The sequence below is a fragment of the Lagenorhynchus albirostris genome, chromosome 13, assembly GCF_949774975.1.
Source record: "Lagenorhynchus albirostris chromosome 13, mLagAlb1.1, whole genome shotgun sequence".
NCBI lineage: Eukaryota > Metazoa > Chordata > Mammalia > Artiodactyla > Delphinidae > Lagenorhynchus > Lagenorhynchus albirostris.
In genome coordinates, this window is record NC_083107.1 from 37,876,325 (window position 1) to 37,901,095 (window position 24,771).

The 24,771-nt window shown below is 38.6% G+C and overlaps 1 protein-coding gene across 1 annotated transcript in view; it reads right to left on the bottom strand.

Annotated features, from left to right (window-relative positions):
* The window catches only part of SANBR (SANT and BTB domain regulator of CSR), a 74,287-nt gene that overhangs the window by 4,732 nt on the left and 44,784 nt on the right, over positions 1-24,771 (bottom strand). The window contains exons 15-19 of the mRNA XM_060168768.1: positions 15,844-15,943; positions 2,013-2,104; positions 736-764; positions 584-657; positions 10-98 (exon numbers count right to left, since the gene is read on the bottom strand). Of these exons, the coding sequence (XP_060024751.1) occupies positions 10-98; positions 584-657; positions 736-764; positions 2,013-2,104; positions 15,844-15,943 (384 nt within the window). The remainder of the gene's footprint in view (positions 1-9; positions 99-583; positions 658-735; positions 765-2,012; positions 2,105-15,843; positions 15,944-24,771) is intronic.

A 24,771-nucleotide genomic window follows, 5' to 3' on the forward strand; every position in this document is an offset into this window, starting at 1 on the left:
AATTCTTACTTCTTTTGCTTCCTTTGACTTGACTCGGTCCAGATCACCCAATCTCATCTTTATTAGGTGCCCTGTAATTTCAGACATCCGCCGTTGATCTGAAGGTAAAAATTAATAAACCTTACTTTTTATGAGGATGTTTTATTACTTTTATTTCTTAAAGAAGATTGCAATCATCAAGAGTTTATGAAAATATCATTGGATATTATTTATAGACACATACACCTATTTATCTTTGAAGGATTTTAGGCTGCAAGTGGCAAAATGGCTCATATACAGATAACTGTGCTGCTTTTAATATTACTGTAAATCAGCCTCAGACATATTCAGCCTTCTTGAGAGTGGAGGTAGTGGGTGAAAGTCAGTCTGCGAGGCCTCAAAATGACAGATACATAAAACAACATATTATCTACTGGGATTGTCTAGTAATGAAAACTCTGGTTGATGCCTAAGGGAATGTGCTAATTCTGGGCCTTATTCCAGTTGGAATGTTTAAAGCTATTCAGCATACTTCATAAAATAAAAGATTCCTATCATTGCTATTTAGACCTAATTTGTACACTACACAAATAATAAAACTTACCATCTTCTCTTTGTGCATCTTGGTTGAATCTCAAGGATCTTGTGGCATCCCACTTATTCTTCTGCATACTCACACTATTGAAAAAATTAAACAAAAATCAGCACTGATGCTTTTACAGTGAACATCTGACTGGATTAAGGAGCAATACTCACATGAAAGGAGACACATCTCTAGAAGTTGACTAAAAAAAAGTAGACAACATTAAGGCCCAATTAGAACATATTTATTGATTAGTGTTATAGGTAATATAAAAAGAGTTTACATTTATTAGATGCAAGATACTGTACCAAGAGCGTTACAAGCATTCTTTCACTGAAGCCTTGCAACTACCATGTGAGATAAGTGCTACTATTACCTCCATAATAAACAGCTTCAGAGAAGTTAAGAAACTTTCCACAGAGAAACAGACCTAGAATTTGAACCCAGTTTTATTTGTCTGACCTGGAAGCCCCCCACCTCTATGCAATCTTTTAGAATTCACTCATTCTGTGCCTGTGGTCCTTAATATGGAGATGAACGTACAACCCATCCAACATATATTGTGTGGAACTTGTTTGAACCCCAGCTTTTCACACATTTTTAGAATCTATAGTTTCTCTTTTAGCCAACTGTAGTTATACTGTTCTCTTATTCCTACCTGGCTTTTTACTCCTTCCTTTGAAGGCACGGGGAAATAAGAATAATTTTAAAAGGTCATAAAATATTTATTTTAAAAATTTAAAGGCTACTTATTTTTTGAACAAGTAATACTGGTTCAAAATTCAAGAAGTACAAACAGCACATATATTAAAAAGCCTCTGTCCCGCAGACATTCAGTTCCCTTCCTTAGGGGCAACTAATTTTATCAATTTCTTGTATAGCTTTCCACAGATATTTTATGGATATACAAGAAAATTCATATATATTCCTTCATCTAGTCTACAAAAATGGTAGCATAATATGCCACTATACATACTGCTCTGCACTTTTCCTTTTTTCTTTTTTTCTTTTTATTGAAGTATAGTTACTTTACAATGTTGTATTAGTTTCTGGTGTAAAGTGATTCAGTTATATATATATGTATATATATATAGATATATATATTCTTTTTCACATTCTTTTCCATTGTAGTTTATTATAAGACATTAAATATAGTTCCCTGTGCTATACAGTAGGACCTTGTTGTTTATCTATTTTATATATAGTAGTAGTTTGTATATGCTAATCCCAAACCCCTAATTTCTCTCCCACAAACTCACTTTCCTTTTTTCATGTGTCAATATACCTTAGAGATCTTTAATCTCAGTCTTTATAGTGATTCTTCACTCATTTTTACACTGCTAGCATTCCACTGTGGCATTCATTAACCTTCTTTTTCGAATTTTTCCTGGCTGTACCTGCTTATATCTCAATATGAACTTTAGAATAGTAATAGATAATTTAGTGTTACCTTCTCCAATGCCTTTTCTTTCTTCTGACCACAGGGTGAAGACATCTGCTTTTTTGGTTGTTTAGTGAATTTCTTTGGCTTCTCCTTTTTCCCTGATAACAGAAGGTCAATGTTATGAGCATAAGTCCCATATACTTTTCCCATGCACTTGTCACATTCAAACAATAAAACCACTGAAAAATAAAACATTGTTTTTAAAAACTAACAAATTACCTTGGGATAAAAAGTAACTATATGGAGAAATCAAACTAAAACTGCTTTACAGAGGTTCATTTTAATTACTTTTCTTCTTTCTACTTGGTGAAAATCTTTGCGGAAAAAAATGAGGGCAATGAATTCCAAGTGCCAGTGAAATTAAATACAGAAAAGTACTGGGGAAATTATTCATATTTCTTTCTCTGAATCTAATTTGCCAGTGGAGTCACACCTCCTAATTCCATATTTTTTATATAAAAAATAACTATAACTCAGAAAAACACAATTTGAGAATGGGAGGAAAGAAGAGCTCACAAAAAATCTTTAAAATGTCTTTTGTTCATGCAGGAGGTGGGCTATGAAGGTAGAACATAAGTGATCTTGTGAAGAACCAGATCTGGGACGAAGTATATTTGAAACTAAGGCATTCCTGCAGTCAGTATTCTGCTTTACTCTGGCTGACAGTTTAGTGCAGAAAGGAGAGAGGCAAAAAGGAGGGGAAAGAAGTATTTCTCTAAAAACAATGTTTAAAGGTTAAGAATAGCACATTAGAACACTGTTTCCCAAATATCAATTATTTGTACACCACCTTCACACTTTTTGCTCTACCTTAAAAGGGAAACTTTATCACTACCATAAATGAAAAACCTGTAAAATGTGCTACATAGAAGCTAATTTTGAAGATAACAGAAAAAGACAAAACAACATCAATAATCTGGATAGATTTATTTGCCTGCTGGCAAGCCCTGAGCCCCTGACTTGTCTCTCTGTTAAAGTGGGAGATTTAAGCGTTATAAAATTTCTAAAAGCCATGATAGGGTGGGACATATGATAATGGCAGTGTGAAAAGGTTGGATAATTCCTTCCCTAAAAACAGAACAAAAATATTATAAACAACCATCTGCAGGTACTGGGGAATAGTCAAAGGAAGACAGCAACTTCAGTGTTTACGTTTGAAAGATGCAAGAGCTAACAGCTGTGAGTTTGTGGCTTTCTTGTCTGAGGGCACTTCCCCACCTCCCCAGTTCAGGGAGGAAAATTACAGCCTTGAGTTCTAGGGAGAAGATGATAAAGTTCGAAGCAACAGAGAAGCTGGAATTTTTTTTTGGCCGTGCCACGTGGCTTGTGGGACCTTAGTTCCCTGACCAGCGATTGAACCCATGCTCCCTGCAGTGGAAGCGCAGAGTCCTAACCACTGGATTACCAGGGAATCCCCAAGAAGCTGGAAATTTAAAGGGGAAAATATGGAAGCAAGAAAGAGACTTGAGGTCTAAAATGTGAGTATAAACTATGCCCAAATTCCTAGCTGAGTGTTAAACTCTGCAAGTATATGGGAGACCCTAGGAAGCCCCGCTAAAAAGGCAAGCAGAAACTAGGGTGGGGTGTTGATCCTTGCAAGACGGAACTGTTCTTTGCGAGATGTGGGAGTTTCTTGTGCCTTTTGACTGAATGATTTCCCCAAACTGCCTTTAGCTTGAGCTTCTGAGAGTCTTATAGTCTTGAGGTATCAGAGGTCAGACTTGGGAACTGGAAAAACAAGTAGGAATCTAGGAGGGAACCCAAAAAGCAAGGAAACCACTAAGCAGGTGAGCCCCCAAATCTGAATATAAATTCTGTCCAAATCCTTGGCTGACCACTAAACTACATAGGCTGGTGTGGCCCCTGGGGGTGGGGTGGGGGCAGGCTAACGCAGTAGCAGTCAGCAGCCAAAAAACCTGTGAAAAACACCATCCACTGCATACCAGCCAGGAGACAGATTTTGCAGTTTGGGTCCAGCAGGTTAATTGCTTACTAGAACAAAAATCCCAACAATCCTCAGAAGAACAAAAGAGATTTCAGAGTTGCACAAAGATAATCTATGATGTCCAGTTTTCACCGAAAAGTTATTAGATAAAGAAAGTGAAAAGAAAAGAAACAGTCAGAAAACACCCAGAAAAGAAACAGTCAATAGCAACTGATCCTGAGAGGGCCAGCATGTTGGACTTAGGAGACAATAACTTCAAAGCAACTATTATACATATGTTCAAAGGAAAGATGGTAGTATTGAGTAAGCACATAGAGAATCTCAACAGAGAAACGTGAAGTATAAAAGAACCAGGGGGAAATTCTAGAGCTGAAAGGCACAATAATTGAAATGAAAAAATGTACCAGATGGGTTCAAGAGAAAATGTGAAATGGCAGAAAAATGAATCAGTGAATGTGAAGTTATCAAAAGGTCATAGGTGTACTGGAGCTCCAGAAAACGAGTGAGAGAAAGGGGCAAAAAAAATACTTAAAGAATAAAGATTGTAAGACAACATTAATTTACAGATCCAAGAAGGTCAACAAATCCCAAGTAAGATAAACTCAAAGAAAGTCACATCTAGGCATATCATAGTTAAGCTTCTAAAAGTTAAAGATAAAAAGAAAATCTGGAAAGCAGCATGATTAAAAGTGCACATTACATACAGAGGGGAACAATTTTATCACAACGACTGACTTCTCATCAGAAACAATGGAGGCCAGAAGACATTGAAATGACATATTTATTTATTTGTTTTTTAACTCTGGCCAATATTATGTTTAATGGTTAAACACTAAAGGCATTATCATTGAATAAAGAACAAGACAAGATTGAAAACTACCACCACTGGAAATTTTAGCCTCTGTAAAAAACAAGGAAAAATATTGAGATATATGAGACCAATTTTATCACAATGACTGACTTCTCATCAGAAACAATCAAGGCCAGAAGACACTGAAACAACATATTTAAAGTGCAAAAAGAAAAAACTGTTATTAACAAAGAATTATATATCAAGAAAACTGTACTTCAAAAACAAAAGCAGGGACTTCCCTGGTGGCGCAGTGGTTAAGAATCTGCCTGCCAGTGCAGGGGACACGGGTTTGAGCCCTGCTCAGAGAAGATCCCACATGCCGCGGAGCAACTAAGCCCGTGTGCCACAACTACTGAGCCTGCACTATAGAGCCCATGAGCCACAACTACTGAGCCCGCGTGCCACAACTACTGAAGCCCGCGTGCCTAGAGCCCGTGCTCTGCAACAGGAGAAGCCACCACAATGAGAAGCCTGCACACCACAATAAAGAGCAGTCCCCACTCGCCACAACTAGAGAAAGCCCGTGTGCAGCAACGAAGACCCAAAGCAGCCAAAAATAAATAAATAAATAAATAAATAAATTTTTTTAAAAAAGCAAGGGGCTTCCCTGGTGGCGCAGTGGTTGAGAATCCACCTGCCAATGCAGGGGACACGTGTTCGAGTCCTGGTCCGGGAAGATCCCACATGCCGTGGAGCAACTAAGCCCGTGCGCCACAACTACTGAGCCTGTGCTCTAGAGCCCAGGAGCCACAACTACTGATCCCACGTGCTGCAACTACTGAAGCCTGCACGCCTAGAGATCGTGCTCTGCAACAAGAGAAGCCACCACAAGGAGAAGCCTGTGAACCACAAAGAGTAGCCCCTGCTCACCGCAATTACAGAAAGCCCGTGAGCAGCGACGAAGACCCAACACAGCCAAAAATAAATTAATAAATTTTTTTTAGATGATGATATGGATTTTCTCCTTTATTTTGTTAATATGGTGAAATGTATTTCCAAATGTAAAACCAAACTTGCATTCCTGATATAAACATTACTTGGTCAATTACTTGATATATTAACCTTTTTTTTTACTGGATTTTATTTGTTAATATTTAAAAGTTTTTTATTTTGATGATCATATGTTTTTTATTCTTCAATTGTTAATATGGTGTATCACATTGATTGATTTGCATATATTGAAGAATCCTTGCATCCCTGGGATAAATCCCACTTGATCACGGTGTATGATCCTTTTAATGTGTTGTTCATTTCTGCTTGCTAGTATTTTGTTGAGGATTTTTGCATCTGTATTCATCAGTAATATTGGTCTGTAATTTTCTTTTTTTGTAGTATCTTTGTCTGGTTTTGGTATCAGGGTAATGGTGGCCTCGTAGAACGAGTTTGGGAGTGTTCCTTCCTCTGCAATTGTTTGGAAGAGTTTGAGAAGGATGGGTGTTAGCTCTTCTCTAAATGTTTGATAGAATTCACCTGTGAAGCCATCTGGTCCTGGACTTTTGTTTGTTGGAAGATTTTTAATCACAGTTTCAATTTCATTACTTGTGATTGGTCTGTTCATATTTTCTATTTCTTCCTGATTCAGTCTTGGAAGGTTATACCTTTCTAAGAATTTGTCCATTTCTTCCAGGTTGTCCATTTTATTGTCATAGAGTTGCTTGTAGTAGTCTCTTAGGATGCTTTGTATTTCTGCAGTGTCTGTTGTAACTTCTCCTTTTACATTTCTAATTTTATTGATTTGAGCCCTCTCTCTCTTCTTTTTTTTATTTTTTATTTAATTATTCATTTATTTAATTTTTGGCTGCTTTGGGTCTTCACTGCATGCGGGTTTTCTCTGGTTGCTGAGAGTGGGGGCTACTCTTCGTTGTGCACAGGCTTCTCATTGCAGTGGCTTCTCTTGTTGTGGAGCACAGGCTCTAGGCGCGTGGGCTTCAGTAGTTGTGGCACACAGGCTTCAGTAGTTGTGGCTTGCGGGCTCTAGAGCGCAGGTTCAGTAGTTTTGGCGCACGGGCTTAGTTGTTCCGAGGCTTGTGGGATCTTCCCTGACCAGGGCTCAAACCCGTGTCCCCTGCATTGGCAGGCGGATTCTTAACCACTGCGCCACCAGGGAAGCCCCTCCCTCTTTTTCTTGATGAGTTTGGCTAAGGGTTTATCAGTTTTGTTTATCTTCTCAAAGAACCAGCTTTGAGAAGTTTTATTGATCTTTGCTATTGTTTTCTTTGTTTCTATTTCATTTACTTCTGCTCTGATCTTTATGATTTCTTTCCTTCTACTAACTTTGGGTTTTGTTTGTTCTTCTTTCTCTAGTTCCTTTAGGTGTAAGGTTAGATTGTTTGTTTGAGATTGTTCTTCTTTCTTGAGGTAGGCTTGTATTGCTATAAACTTCTCTCTTAGAACTGCATCCCATAGGTTTTGGATCGTCGTGTTTTCATTGTCATTTGTCTCTAGGTATTTTTGATTTCCTCTTGGATTTCTTCAGTGATCTCTTGGTTATTTAGTAATGTATTGTTAAGCCTCCATGTGTTTGTATTTTTTACGTTTCTGTGTAATTGATTTCTGATCTCATAGCGTTGCAGTAAGAAAAGATGCTTGATATAATTACAATTTTCTTAAATTTACTGAGGCTTGATTTGTGACCCAAGATGTGATCTATCCTGGAGAATGTTCCATGTGCACTTGAGAAGAAAGTGTAATCTGCTGTTTTTGGATGGAATGTCCTATAAATATCAATTAAATCTATCTGGCCTATTGTGTCATTTAAAGCTTGTGTTTCCTCAGTAATTTTCTGTTTGGATGATCTGTCCGTTGGTGTAAGTGAGGTGTTAAAGTCCCTAACTATTGTTGTGTTACTGTCGATTTCCTCTTTTATAGCTGTTAGCAGTTGCCTTATGTATTGAGGTGCTCCTATGTTGGGACCATATATATTTATAATTGTTATGTCTTCTTCTTGGATTGATCCCTTGATCATTATGTAGTGTCCTTCCTTGTCTCTTGTAACATTCTTTATTTTAAAGTCTATTTTATCTGATATGAGTATTGCTACTCCAGCTCTTTTGATTTCCATTTGCATGGAATCATTTTTTCATCCCCTCACTTTCAGTCTGTATGTGTCCCTAGGTCTGAAGTGGGTCTCTTGTAGGCAGCATATATACGGGTCTTATTTTTGTATCCATTCAGTGGGCCTGTATCTTTTGGCTCGAGCATTTAATCCATTCAGGGTTAAGGTAATTATTGATATGTATGTTCCTATTACCATTTTCTTAATTGTTTTGGGTCTGTTTTTGTAGGTCTTTTTTTTTCTCTTGTGTTTCCCACTTAGAGAGTTCCTTTAGCATTTGTTCTAGAGCTGGTTTGGTGGTTTTGAATTCTCTTAGCTTTTGCTTGTCTGTAAAGCTTTTGATTTCTCCATCGAATCTGAATGAGATCCTTGCTGGGTAGAGTAATCTTAGTTGTAGGTTCTTCCCTTTCATCACTTTAAATATGTCATGCCTCTCCCTTCTGGCTTGTAGAGTTTCTGCTGAGAAATCAGCTGTTAACCTTATGGGAGTTCCCTTGTATGCTATTTGTCATATTTCCCTTGTTGTTTTCAATAATTTTTCTTTGTCTTTAATTTTTGCCAATTTGATTACTATGTGTCTTGGCGTGTTTATCCTTGGGTTTATCCTGTATGGTACTCTCCGCACTTCCTGGACTTGGGTGGCTATTTCCTTTCCCATGTTAGGGAAGTTTTCGACCATAATCTCTTCAAATATTTTCTCAGGTCCTTTCTCTCTCTCTTCTCCTTCTGGGACCCCTATAATGAGAATGTTGTTGCGTTTAATGTTGTCCCAGAGGTCTCTTAGGCTGTTTTCATTTCTTTTCATTCTTTTTTCTTTATTCTGTTCCACAGCAGTGAATTCCACCATTCTGTCTTTCAGGTCACTTATCCGTTCTTCTGCCTCAGTTATTCTGCTATTGATTCCTTCTAGTGTATTTTTCATTTCAGTTATTGTATTGTTCATCTCTGTTTGTTTGTTCGTTAATTCTTCTAGGTCTTTGTTAAACATTTCTTGCATCTTCTCGATCTTTGCCTCTACTCTTTTTCCAAGGTCCTGGATCATCTTCACTATCATTATTCTGAATTCTTTTTCTGTAAGGTTGCCTATCTCCACTTCATTTAGTTGTTTTACTGGGGTTTTATCTTGTTCCTTCATCTGGTACATAGCCCTCTGCCTTTTCATCTTGTCTATCTTTCTGTGAATGCGATTTTTGTTCCACAGGCTGCAGGATTGTAGTTCTTCTTGCTTCTGCTGTCTGCCCTCTCTAAATAAATTTATATTAAAAAAAAGGAACAAAAGCAAGGGACCTCCCTGGTGGCACCGTGGTTAACGCTCCACGCTCCCAATGCAGAGGGCCCCGGTTCGATCCCTGATCAGGGAACTAGATCCCACATACATGCCTCAACTTAGAGTTCACATGCCACAACTAAGGAGCCCATGTGCTGCAATTAAGGAGCCAGTGAGCTGCAACTAAGGAGCCCTCAAGACGCAACTAAGTAGCCCGCCTGCTGCAACTAAGAGCCAGTACAACCAAATAAATGTTAAAAAAAAAACACCACAAAAGTAAAATAAAGACATTTTCAGATGAATAAAAATAAGAGAATTCACTAGTATACCTCACTACAGGAAATAATGAAACAAGTCCTTCAGAATGAAAGAAAATAACATCAGATGGTAACAAAGATACAGAGACAAATGATAAATATAAAAGACTAATTGTATATATTTTATTCTTCTCTAAATGACATATAACTGTGTAAAGCAAAAATATACATTTATATACATATAAATGTATGATATGTATATCATATGATATATGATATTTATATACACATATATATATGACAAAAATAGCACAAAGAAGGGGAAGAAAATGGAGCTATATATTATTTTAAGGTTCTTCTATTTTACCTGGAATAATTCATATTACCTTTAAGTAGATTGTGATAGGTTAAAGAGGCATGTTGTAATCTTTAGAACAAATGCAAAGAATATAACTGAAAAGCAAATTAAATAATTTAAATAATACCCTAAAATTATTTTCTTAGCACAAAAAAAGCAGGAAAGGCAAAACAGAGAAGCAAAACATCAGAGAAAATTAGAAAATGAATAGCAAAATGGCAGACCTGATACAACCATATCAGTAAACACATTAAATATAAATAGAAGAAATGTTCCAGTCAAAATGCAGAGATTGGGCTTCCCTGGTGGCACAGTGGTTAAGAATCTGCCTGCCAATGCAGGGGACACAGGTTCGAGCCCTGGTCCGGGAAGACCCCCCATGCTGCAGAGCAAATAAGCCCATGTTCCACAACTACTGAGCCTGTGCTCTAGAGCCCGCGAGCCACAACTATTGAAGTCCACATACCTAGATCCTGTGCTCCGCAACAAGAGAAGCCACCGCAATGAGAAGCCTGCGCACCACAACGAAGAGTAGCCCCCACTCACTACAACTAGAGAAAGCCCGCACGCAGCAACGAAAACCCAAGACAGCCAAAAATTAAAAAAAAAAAAGCAGAGATTGTCAAACTAGATAAACAAGCCATTACCAACAATATGCTATCTACAAGATATACAATTTAAATTAAATTTTATTTATTCATTTATTTTTGGCTGTGTTGGGTCTTTGTTGCTGTGTGCGGGCTTTCTCTAGTTGCGGCAGGCAGGGGCTACTCTTCGTTGTGGTGCGTGGTCTTCTCATGGTGGTGGCTTCTCTTGTTGCGGAGCATGGGCTCTAGGTGCACGGGCTTCAGTAGTTGTGGCACGTGGGCTTCAGTAGTTGTGGCATGTGGGCTTCAGTAGTTGTGGCTCGCGGGCTCAGTAGTTGTGGCTCGCGGGCTCTAGAGAGCAGGCTCAGTAGTTGTGGCACATGGGCTTAGTTGCTCTGCAGCATGTGGGATATTCCCAGACCAGGGCTTGAACCTGTGTCCCCTGCATTGGTAGGCAGATTCTTAACCACTGCGCCACCAGGGAAGTCCCCACACTTTAAATTTAAAAACACGAAGAAGTTGAAAATAAAAGGATAGAAAAAAGATATGTCATCCAATTGGTAAACAAAAAAATTTAGAGCGATTATGTTAATATTAAACAAAACAGACTTTCAGACAAGCAGTTTTACTATAGACAAGGAGGGGTAGATCATGAGAAAAGAGTCAATACACTATAAATGTATATGTGCCTAATTACAAAGCTCTAACACATACACAAAGCAAAAACTGACAGACGTGAAAGGAAAAATACATAAATTAACAAGCATAGCTTGAGATTTCAATACTACTCTCTTAGTAAATGATAGAACAAGTAGTCAGAATATGATTAGAGAAGACTTGTACCAGAAAATCAAACCAACTTGACCCTACCTTTAAAGACTACTCCACCTATAACAGCAGAATTCACATTCTTTTCATGCACATCTGGAACACATGTCAGTAAAATTTAGAAGATGAAACCACAGAGTACATTTTCTGACCATGATGGAATTAAATTAGAAACCTACAACTGAGAAGTATCCAGAAAAATCTGAAAATATTTGGAAATTAAACACATTACTAAACAACACATGGGTCAAAGACAAAATCATAAGGGAAATTAGAAAATATTTTGTATTGAATATAAATGAAAAAAGATATATCAAGTCTATGAATACTTAAAAGCAGTGCTTAGAGTATATCTTATAGCTTTAAATGCTTATACTAGAAAAGAAGTAAAAAAACAATGATTTTGGGCTTCCCTGGTGGCGCAGTGGTTGAGAGTCCGCCTGTCGATGCAGGGGACACAGGTTCGTGCCCCGGTCTGGGAAGATCCCACATGCCGCAGAGCGGCTAGGCCCGTGAGCCACGGCCACTGAGCCTGTGCGTCTGGAGCCTGTGCTCCGCAACGGGAGAGGCCACAACAGTGAGAGGCCTGCGTACCGCAAAAAAAAACCCAACAAAAACCAATGATTTAAGTTTCCACTTTAAGAACCTAAAAAAAAGAATAAATTAAGTCCAAAGTAATTACAAGGAAGGAAATAGTAAATATAAGAGGGAAAATCAATGAAATATAAAATAGGCAAACTATAGAGAAAGTCAATGAAATCAAAAGCTGGTTCCTTGAAAAGATCAATAAAACTAATAAACCTCTAGCTAAACTGACCAAGAAAAAAAGAGATAAGACACAAATTATCAATATCAGGAATGAAAGAGGGACATCACTAGAGATCCTTCAGACAGAAAAGGATAATAAGAAAATACCATGAGCAACTTTATGCCAATAAATGTGACAACTTGGATAAAATGGACACATTCCTTGAAAGAAATTATCAAAACATTCAAGAAGAAATAGAAAACCTGACTAGCCCTATATTAATTAAAGACCTTAACTGATAATTAAAAAGCTTCCTATAAAGAAAACTCCAGGCCCAAATGACTTTACTGCTGAATTTCACCATACTTTTAAGGGACAAAGAATACAAATACTACACAAATTCTTTCAGAAAAGAGAAGTGAACATTTTCCAACTCATTTTATGAGGTATTAACCTGATAACAAACTTGAAGAAGACATCACAAAAAAACTACAGACAAATATCCCTCATGAACACAAACAAAAAATCTTTAACAAAATACAAGCAAGTCCAATACACTAACATATAAAGAGAAAAACACCTCACGACCAAGTGAAGCTTACCTCAGAAGACTGATGTAACACTTGAAAAATCAATGTAATTCATCATATTGATATAATGATGGAGAAAGACTATATTATTATCTCAGTAGATGGAGAAAAAGCATTTGACAAAATTCAACACCCATTCATGTGGCAAACTAGAAATAGAAAGGAACCTCCTCAACCTAAGAAAGGGCGTTTATGAGAAGCCAACAACTAATGTTACATACTTAATGGTTAAAGATAGAGGGGGCCTCCCTGGAGTCCCAGTGGTTAAGACTTCGCCTTCCAGTGCAGGGGGTGTGGGTTTGATCCCTGGTCGAGGAGCTAAGATCCCACAAGTCTCGCAGCCAAAAAAACCAAAACATAAAACAGAAGCAATACTGTAACAAATTCAATAAAGACTTTAAAAATGGTCCACATCAAAAAAAAAAATCTTTAGAAATATAAAGATTGAATGCTTTCCCCCTAAGATAAGGAACAAGGCAAGGATTCTCACCACTTCTATTCAACATCAGGTCCTAACCAACACAAAAAGGCAAGACAAGAGATAAAAGGCATACATACTGAAAGCAATCTAATAAGCAAAGAAAAATTAAGTCAATTTAGCAAGGTCATAGGATACAAAGTCAATACACAAAGACCAGCTGTACTTCAATATTACCATTAATGAACAATTGGAAAATTTAAAAAACCTACTTCCATTTATAAAAGCATAAGAAAATACTTAGGAACAAATTTAACAAAAGATGTTACAACATTTGCATAATAAAACTACAAAACATGATTGAGAGACATTAAGGAAGACTTAAATAAATGGAGAGACAGTCCGTGTTCATGGATTGGAAGACTTGCCATTGGGAAAAAAAAGAGCAACATACAGCTTCAACACAATTCCAATACCAAAATAAACTAAGACAAGAGAACAGTTTTGGAGGACTCACACTACTGATTTCAAGAGTCACTAAAAACTACAAAAATTAAGACAGTGTGACATTGATATACTGATGTAAAGACAGAAGAATCAATGGAAGAGTACAAAGTTCAGAAGTAGATCCATATGTAATGGTCAACTGATTCTTTAACAAAGTTGCTAAAGTAATCCAATGGGGAAAGAACAGTCTTTTCAACAAATAGTACTAGGACAACTGGCTATGCCTATGGAAAAAAGAAAGGAATCTTGACTCTTACCTCATACCACACACAAAAATTAACCTGGAAGGTATTGTATACTTAAATATAAGAGCTAAAGTCATAGAACCTCTAAAAGAAAACATAGAAAATCTTTGTGACTTTAGGGTAGCCAAAGATTTCTTAGCTAGTAAAGCCTGAAACATAAAAGGAAAGCTAAAAAATTATAGTTCACAAATTAAAAACTTTTGTTTTCAAAAGACAATGTTAATAAAAGTAAAAGGCAAGTCATAGACTAGGGAAAAATATATGCAAAACATATGGACTTGTATCCACAAATATATAAAGAACTCTTACAATTCAATAAGGCAAACAATTCAATTAAAATAGATTTAAGGCAAAAGATTTAAACAGACATTTCACAAAAAAGACATATAAATGACCAAGAAGCGCATGAAAAGATGCGAAGAATTACACACACACTAGAATGCCTAATATTAAAAAAAACCATAATAATACCAAGTATTGGTACAAATGTGAAGCGACTAGAACTCTCATACATTGCTGGTGGGATGCAAAATGGTACAGTCACTTTGCAAAACAGTTTGGCAGTTTCTTATAAAGTTAAACATACACTGAGCATGTGACCCAGCAATTCCACTTGTAGGTATCTACCCAAGAGAAATGAAAACATATGTCCATACAAACTTTTACGCAAATGTTCACAGCAGCATTATTCATAACAGCCAAGAACTGAAAAGAACCCAAATGTCCATGAAATGGTGGATGGATGAACAGATTATGGTGTATTTCTACAATGGAACACTACTCTGCAATACAAAGGAACAAACTACTGATACACACAACAAATGGATGAATCTCAAAAACATCATACTAAGTGAAAGAAGCCAGACACAAAAGGCTATTCATGATTCCATTTATATGAGATCTTAGAAAAGGTAAACCACAGTGACAAAAAGCAGATTATTGGTTGCCTGGGATTGGGAGTGGGGAAAGGGAACTGAGTGTAAAGGGTTAGAAGGAAACTTTCTGGAGTGATATTCTAGGTCTTGATTTTGGTGGTGGTTATACAACTGTGCTTAAACTCGTCAGTGTGTACACTTAAAAATGAATGAATTTTATTACATGTAAACTATACCTCAATCAACTGTGAAACACACACACACACACACACACACACACACACAACATAGTAGCATTTTCTCCTTCACTAATTAGTATTGAAAAATAATTGATAAATGACTAGTTTTTTCATTAGGGGAATTCAACATGTAAAGAAAAATTATATAAAACTTAGAAATAAGACAAAGGGAAGACTGCATGTCCTTTAAGTGATATACTGGAGGACTGCTTACTTAATCCTCTAAGAGAACGTCCTTATGTTTGACTTTCCTGTCTACTATTGATTGAAGGCCCAGATACTGTGAATTTTCATGTTACCTTACAAATTTTTCTAACAGAAATGCAAATGATTTCTGTCCAATAGAAAAGATAACCCCAGGACTTCCCTGTTGGTCCAGTGGTTAAGACTCCACGCTTCCACTGCAGGGGGCACGGGTTTGATCCCTGGTTGGGGAACCAAGATCCCGCATGCCGTGTGTCGGGGCCAAAAAAAGGAAAACAAAGATAACCCCGGTGGTTATGGGTTTATTGCCTTGTATGACATTAATCAGTGTTGTATCTAATTTGCAGTCTTTTTTTTAACATTCTTTTTTCAAATGCCTACAAATACCTGAGCCTTCAAATGCTTAACCCTAACCCTAACTTTCCCTGCTATTTCTCTCACTAATGGGTTGAAAATTTTTGACACAAGTTCATTCTATAGGTGTATAAAGTTATGGTTTTAACTTAAAAAATCATACTTTGATGACTATTATTTAATGCTTCATTTGAGTGTCACTTCAAATCATCTCAGGTACAATGAGATAGTCACACATTTTGAGAAACCCATTAGGTTACACCTGAAATGAAAACTTGGAGGGTTATTTCTTAGTATACAGCACTTTAAAAAAATAATAACTTTATGAGTATTCTGTGTTAGTGTCAGGGTTAGGGAATCTTGATGAAGCCTCTATTATTTATTTTTTCCATGTTGTAACCTACCATGTAGACTTATAAAGCCAATTCTTCATCCCTTGCATTAAATCCTTTGGAATATACCCTCCTCATAAAAGTGAGACTTGATTTTTAACTTAGAAATCCATACTTTGTTTCTTGGATACTTCTTCTTCATCTCCAACTTCATCTTCAGTGACCTCGGACCCAGTGGTATATTCTTCTTCTTCTGAAAATAATGACTGCTGTTTCTGAATTGAAAAAACAAATACATTGTATTAAAACTGTATATTATCACATCACCAATGAATTCTTTCAAACACACTCATCTAAATTTATTTTGGATGAATGAGCCAAACAAGAACTGATAAAATGACCACTGTCTAGCACAACTTTCAGGAAATGGATGTAAGAATTTCTACATTTAGGACAAGATAGCATTACATTAAATATTTTAAAAATTTATTTCCTTCACAGATTCTAGCAGAGTGATGGGCACATTATAAGTACGCAGTATTTGTTGAACTGCACTTCTATCACTCAATTGAAAGTATTTTCCTTGATATTAAGATTAAATTAGGGACTTCCCAGGTGGTCCAGTGGTAAAGAATACGCCTTCCAATGCAGGGGATGCGGGTTCGATCCCTGGTCAGGGAACTAAGATCCCACATGCCGTGGGGCAACTAAGCCCGCATGACACAACTACTGAACTCGTGTGCCTCAACTAGAGAGCCTGCGGGCTGCAAACCAGAGACCACACTCTCTGGAACCCACGCGCCACAACTACAGAGCCCACGCACCCTGGAGCCTGCGTGCCACAACTAGAAAAGAGAAAAAAAAAAACCCCACATGCCACAACTAGAGAAGCGTGCGCAGCACAACGAAAAATCCCCTCATGACTCAACGAAGATCCCGCGTGCTGCAACTAAGACCTGATGCAGCCAAAAATAAATAAATAAACCTAAAAAAAGATTAAACTAAAATACAATAATTGCCAATATGAATGTAGTCTCATAAACAAGTAAATGTGCACATTCTCTGGGTGAACGTGGTGCTGGATCATCTGAACGTATCGTCATCAGTTTCCTCCATCTATCTACCCTACTGTCTGTTATCACTGATACAAATTTCTATTCCATTCTTGTGAATACTGGTGGCAGATGGCACAGTAATGGCAAATAGATAAAAAACAACAAAAAAATCAATCAATCAAACAACCAAATAATTGGAACTTAATTGATATGTTGTTTTGTTCAATGTTCTAAATGTGACTTAAAAGTGACTTTAAGATACCAAGCAGCCCTGGAACATGCCTGACTTGACCACTGTAGCCTCCCATGTGTCGGAGATTGTTCGAGGACCAGGAAGAGAATAGATGCTTAAGGCTATGTCCTGGAGAAGGCGGAAGATGGCGGAAGAGTAAGACGCGGAGATCACCTTCCTCCCCACAGATACACCAGAAATACATCTACACGTGGAACAACTCCTACAGAACACCTACTGAAGGCTGGCAGAAGACCTCAGACCTCCCAAAAGGCAAGAAACTCCCCACGTACCTGGGTAGGGCAAAAGAAAAAACAGAGACAAAAGAATAGGGACGGCACCTGCACCAGTGGGAGGGAGCTGTGAAGGAGGAAAAGTTTCCACACACTAGGAAGCCCCTTCGCGGGCGGAGACTGCGGGAGGAGGAGGGGGGAGCTTCGAAGCTGCGAAGGAGTGCACAGCAACGGGTGCGGAGGGCAAAGCGGGGAGATTCCCGCACAGAGGATCGGTGCCGACCGGCACTCACCAGCCCGAGAGGCTTGTCTGCTCACCCGCCGGGGCGGGCGGGGCTGCGAGCTGAGGCCGGAGCGCAGGGAGAGGACTGGGGTTGGCGGCTTGAACATAGCCTGAAGGGGTTAGTGCACCACAGCTAGCCGGGAGGGAGTCAGGGGAAAAGCCTGCACCTGCCGAAGAGGCAGGAGACTTTTCCTTCCCTCTTTGTTTCCTGGGGCGTGAGGAGAGGGGTTTAAGAACGCTGCTTAAAGGAACTCCAGAGACGGGCGCGAGCCACGGCTAAAAGCGCGAACCCCAGAGACGGGCGCGAGCCGCGGCTGAAAGCGCGGAATCCAGAGACGGGCGCGAGCCGCGGCTGAAAGCGCGGAATCCAGAGACGGGCGCAAGCCGCGGCTAAAAGCGCGGACCCCAGAGGCGGGCGGGAGACGTTAAGGCTGCTGCTGCCGCCACCGAGGGGCCTGTGTGCGAGCACAGGTCACTCTCCACACCCCTCTTCCGCGGAGCCTGTGCAGCCCGCCACTGCCAGGTTCCCGGGATCCAGGGACAACTTCCCCGGGAGAGCGCACAGCGCGCCTCAGGCTGGTGCAAAGTCACGCCGGCCTTTGCCACCGCAGGCCCGCCCCGCACTCTGTGCCCCTCCGTCCCCGCCGGCCTGAGTGCGCCAGAGCCCCCAATCAGCGGCTCTTTTAACCCCATCCTGTCTGAGCAAAAAACAGACGCCCTCCAGCGATCTACACGCAGTGGCAGGGCCAAATCCAAAGCTTAGCCCTGGGAGCTGTGAGAACAAAGAAGAGAAAGGGAAATCTCTCCCAGCAGCCTCAGAAGCAACGGATTAAAGCTCCACAATCAACTTGATATACCCTGCATCTGTGGAATACCTGAATAGACAACCAATCATCCCAAATTAAGGAAGTGGACTTTAGGAGCAAGATCTACGATTTTTTCCCCTTTCCCCTTTTTGTGAATGTGTATGTGTATGCTTCTGTGTGAGATCTTGTCTGTATAGTCTTGCTTCCACCATTTGTCCTAGGGTTCTATCCGTCCATGTTTTTTTTAAAAATTTTTTTCTTAATAATTAATTTTAATAACGTTATTATACTTTACCTTCGTTCTTTCTTTCTTTCTTTCCGTCCTTCCTTCCCTCCTTTAGACAACGAATCATCCCAAATTGAGGAGGTGGTCTCTGACAGCAAGATTTAGGATTTTTCCCCATTTACCTCTTTTAGTGAGGGTGTATGTGTATGCTTCTGTGTAAGATTTTGTCTGTATAGCTTTGCTTCCAACATTTGTCCTAAGGTTCTTTCCGTCCGTTTTTTTTTTCTAAATAAGAATTTTTTAATTCAATAACTTTATTATACTTTATTTTATTTTTACTGTATCTTCTTTCTTTCTGTCTTTTTTCCTTCTTTCCCTCCTTCCTTCCTTCCTCCCTCCCTCCCTCCCTCCTTTCTTTCCTTCTTGCCTTCTTTCCTTCTTTGCTTCTTTCTTTCTTTCTTCCTTCCTTCCTACCCTCCTTTCCTTCTTTCTTTCCTCATACTTCTACTAATTCCCTCTACTTTTTCTCCCTTTTATCCTGAGCCGTGTGGATGAAAAGCTTTTGGTGCTCCAGCCAGGAGGCAGGGCTCTGCCTCTGAGGTAGGAGAGCCAACTTCAGGACACTGATCAACAAGAGACCTCCCAGCTCCACATAATATCAAACGGCGAAAATCTCCCAGAGACCTCCATCTTAACACCAGCACCCAGCTTCACTCAACGACCAGCAAGCCACAGTGCTGGAAAACCTATGCCAAACAACTAGCAAAACAGGAACACAACCCCACCCATTAGCAGAGAGGCTGCCTAAAATCATAATAAGGCCACAGACACCCCCAAACACACCACCAGACGTGAACCTGCCCACTAGAGAGACAAGATCCAGCCTCATCCACCACAACACAGGCACTAGTCCCCTCCACCAGGAAGCCTACACAACCCACTGAACCAACCTTAGCCACTGGAGACAGACATCAAAAACAGGAGGAACTACGAACCTGCAGCCTGCAAAAAGGAGACCCCAAACACAGTAAGATAAGCAAAATGAGAAGACAGAAAAACACACAGCAGATAAAGGAGCAAGATAAAAATGCACCAGACCTAACAAATGAAGAGGAAATAGGCAGTCTACCTGAAAGAGAATTCAGAATAATGATAGTAAGGTTGATCTGAAATCTTGGAGATAGAATGGACAATAGATTGGACAAAATGCAAGAATCAGTTAACAAGGACCTAGAAGAACTAAAGATGAAACAAGCAACGATGAACAACACAATAAATGAAATTAAAAGTACTCTAGATGGGATCAATAGCAGAATAACTGAGGCAGAAGAACGGATAAGTGACCTGGAAGATAAAATAGTGGAAATAACTACTGCAGAGCAGAATAAAGAAAAAAGAATGAAAAGAACTGAGGACAGTCTCAGAGACCTCTGGGACAACATTAAATGCACCAACATTCGAATTATAGGGGTTCCAGAAGAAGAAGAGAAAAAGAAAGGGACTGAGAAAATATTTGAAGAGATTATAGTTGAAAACTTCCCTAATATGGGAAAGGAAATAGTTATCAAGTCCAGGAAGCACAGAGAGTCCCATACAAGATAAATACAAGGAGAAATACGCCAAGACACATATTAATCAAACTGTCAAAAATTAAATACAAAGAAAGCATATTAAAAGCAGCAAGGGAAAAACAACAAATAACACACAAGGGAATCCCCATAAGGTTAACAGCTGATCTCTCAGCAGAAACCCTACAAGCCAGAAGGGAGTGGCAGGACATACTGAAAGTGATGAAGGAGAAAAACATGCAGCCAAGACTACTCTACCCAGCAAGGATCTCATTCAGATTTGATGGAGAAATTAAAACCTTTACAGACAAGCAAAAGCTGAGAGAGTTCAGCACCACCAAACCAGCTTTACAACAAATGCTAAAGGATCTTCTCTAGGCAAGAAACACAAGAGAAGGAAAAGACCTATAATAACGAACCCAAAACAATTTAGAAAATGGGAATAGGAACATACATATCGATAATTACCTTAAATGTAAATGGACTAAATGCTCCCACCAAAAGACACAGATTAGCTGAATGGATACAAAAACAAGACCCTTATATATGCTGTCTACAAGAGACCCACTTCAGACCTAGAGACACATACAGACTGAAAGTAAGGGGATGGAAAAAGATATTCCATGCAAATGGAAGCCAAAAGAAAGCTGGAGTAGCAATTCTCATATCAGACAAAATAGACTTTAAAATAAGGACTATTAGAAGAGACAAAGAAGGACACTACATAATGATCAAGGGATCGATCCAAGAAGAAGATATAACAATTATAAATATGCACCCAACATAGGAGCACCTCAATACATAAGGCAAATACTAACAGCCATAAAAGGGGAAATCGACAGTAACACATTCATAGTAGGGGACTTAAACACCCCACTTTCACCCATGGACAGATCATCCAAAATGAAAATAAATAAGGAAACACAAGCTTTAAATGATACATTAAACAAGATGGACTTAATTGATATTTATAGGACACTCCATCCAAAAACAACAGAATACACATTTTTCTCAAGTGCTCATGGAACATTCTCCAGGATAGATCATATCTTAGGTCACAAATCAAGCCTTGGTAAATTTAAGAAAATTGAAATTGTATCAAGTATCTTTTCTGACCACAACGCCATGAGACTAGATATCAATTACAGGAAAAGATCTGTAAAAAATACAAACACATGGAGGCTAAACAATACACTACTTAATAATGAAGAGATCACTGAAGAAATCAAAGAGGAAATCAAAAAATACCTAGAAACAAATGACAATGGAGACACAACGACCCAAAACCTGTGGGATGCAGCAAAAGCAGTTCTAAGGGGGAAGTTTATAGCAATACAAGCCCACCTTAAGAAGCAGGAAACATCTCGAATAAACAACCTAACCTTGCACCTCAAGCAATTAGAGAAAGAAGAACAAAAAAACCCCAAAGCTAGCAGAAGGAAAGAAATCATAAAAATCAGATCAGAAATAAATGAAAAAGAAATGAAGGAAACAATAGCAAAGATCAATAAAACTAAAAGCTGGTTCTTTGAGAAGATAAACAAAATAGATAAACCACTAGCCAGACTCATCAAGAAAAAAAGGGAGAAGACTCAAATCAATAGAATTAGAAATGAAAAAGGAGAGGTAACAACTGACACTGCAGAGATAAAAGAGATCATGAGAGATTACTACAAGCAACTCTATGCCAATAAAATGGACAATCTGGAAGAAATGGACAAATTCTTAGAAATGCACAACCTGCCAAGACTGAATCAGGAAGAAATAGAAAATATGAACAGACCAATCACAAGCACTGAAATTGAAACTGTGATTAAAAATCTTCCAACAAACAAAAGCCCAGGACCAGATGCCTTCACAGGCGAATTCTATCAAACATTTAGAGAAGAGCTAACACCTATCCTTCTCAAACTCTTCCAAAATATAGCAGAGGGAGGAACACTCCCAAACTCCTTCTACGAGGCCACCATCACCTTGATACCAAAACCAGACAAGGATGTCACAAAGAAAGAAAACTACAGGCCAATATCACTGATGAACATAGATGCAAAAATCCTCAACAAAATACTAGCAAACAGAATCCAACAGCACATTAAAAGGATCATACACCATGATCAAGTGGGGTTTATTCCAGGAATGCAAGGATTCTTCAATATACGCAAATCTATCAATGTGATACACCATATTAACAAATTGAAGGAGAAAAACCATATGATCATCTCAATAGATGCAGAGAAAGCTTTTGACAAAATTCAACACCCATTTATGATAAAAACCCTGCAGAAAGTAGGCATAGAGGGAAATTTCCTCAACATAATAAAGGCCATATATGACAAGCCCACAGCAAACATCATCCTCAATAGTGAAAAACTGAAAGCATTTCCACTAAGATCAGGAACAAGACAAGGTTGCCCACTCTCACCACTATTATTCAACATTGTTTTGGAAGTTTTAGCCACAGCAATCAGAGAAGAAAAGGAAATAAAAGGAATCCAAATCGGAAAAGAAGAAGTAAAGCTGTCACTGTTTGCAGATGACATGATCCTATACATAGAGAATCCTAAAGATGCTACCAGAAAACTACTAGAGCTAATCAATGAATTTGGTAAAGTGGCAGGATACAAAATTAATGCACAGAAATCTCTGGCATTCCTATATACTAATGATGAAAAATCTGAAAGTGAAATCAAGAAAACACTCCCATTTACCATTGCAACAAAAAGAATAAAATATCTAGGAATAAATCTACCTAAGGAGACAAAAGACCTGTATGCAGAAAATTATAAGACACTGATGAAAGAAATTAAAGATGATACAAATAGATGGAGAGATATACCATGTTCTTGGATTGGAAGAATCAACATTGTGAAAATGACTCTACTACCCAAAGCAATCTACAGATTCAATGCAATCCCTATCAAACTACCACTGGCATTTTTCACAGAACTAGAACAAAAAATTTCACAATTTGTATGGAAACACAAAAGACCCCAAATAGCCAAAGCAATCTTGAGAACGAAAGAAGGAACTGGAGGAATCAGGCTCCCTGACTTCAGACTATACTACAAAGCTACAGTTATCAAGACGGTATGGTACTGGCACAAAAACAGAAAGATAGATCAATGGAACAGGATAGAAAGCCCAGAGATAAACCCATGCACATATGGACACCTTATCTTTGATAAAGGTGGCAGTAATGTACAATGGAGAAAGGACAGCCTCTTCAATAAGTGGTGCTGGGAAAACTGGACAGGTACATGTAAAAGTATGAGATTAGATCACTCCCTAACACCATACACAAAAATAAGCTCAAAATGGATTAAAGACCTAAATGTAAGGCCAGAAACTATCAAACTCTTAGAGGAAAACATAAGCAGAACACTCTATGACATAAATCACAGCAAGATCCTTTCTGACCCACCTCCTAGAGTAATGGAAATAAAAACAAAAATAAACAAATGGGACCTAATGAAACTTCAAAGCTTTTGCACAGCAAAGGAAACCATAAACAAGACCAAAAGACAACCCTCAGAATGGGAGAAAATATTTGCAAATGAAGCAACCGACAAAGGATTAATCTCCAAAATTTACAAGCAGCTCATGCAGCTCAATATCAAAAAAAGAAACAACCCAATCCAAAAATGGGCAGAAGACCTAAATAGACATTTCTCCAAAGAAGATATACAGACTGCCAACAAACACATGAAAGAATGCTCAACATCATTAATCATTAGGGAAATGCAAATCAAAACTACAATGAGATATCATCTCACACCAGTCAGAATGGCCATCATCAAAAAATCTAGAAACAATAAATGCTGGAGAGGGTGTGGAGAAAAGGGAACACTCTTGCACTGCTGGTGGGAATGTGAATTGGTACAGCCAGTATGGAGAACAGTATGGAGGTTCCTTATAAAACTACAAATAGAACTACCATATGACCCAGCAATCCCACTACTGGGCATATACCCTGAGAAAACCAAAATTCAAAAAGAGTCATGTACCAAAATGTTCATTGCAGCTCTATTTACAATAGCCCGGAGATGGAAACAACCTAAGTGCCCATCATCGGATGAATGGATAAAGAAGATGTGGCACATATATACAATGGAATATTACTCAGCCATAAAAAGAAACGAAATTGAGCTATTTGTAATGAGGTGGATAGACCTAGAGTCTGTCATACAGAGTGAAGTAAGTCAGAAAGAAAAAGACAAATACCGTATGCTAACACATATATATGGAATTTAAGAAAAAAAATGTCATGAAACCTAGGGGTAAAGCAGGAATAAAGACGCAGACCTCCTAGAGAACGGACTTGAGGTTATGGGGAGGGGGAAGGGTGAGCTGTGACAGGGCGAGAGAGAGTCATGGGCATATACACACTAACAAACGTAGTAAGGTAGATAGCTAGTGGGAAGCAGCCGCATGGCACAGGGATATTGGCTCGGTGCTTTTTGACAGCCTGGAGGGGTGGGATAGGGAGGGTGGGAGGGAGGGAGACGCAACAGGGAAGACATATGGGAACATATGTTTATGTATGACTGATTCGCTTTGTTATAAAGCAGAAGCTAACACACCATTGTAAAGCAATTATACCCCAATAAAGATGTTAAAAAAAAAAAAAGTGACTTTAAAAAAGTCATTTAAGAAAACTTATGGATTATGCACTAGATAATGGAGTATGCGTCTGTTTTAAA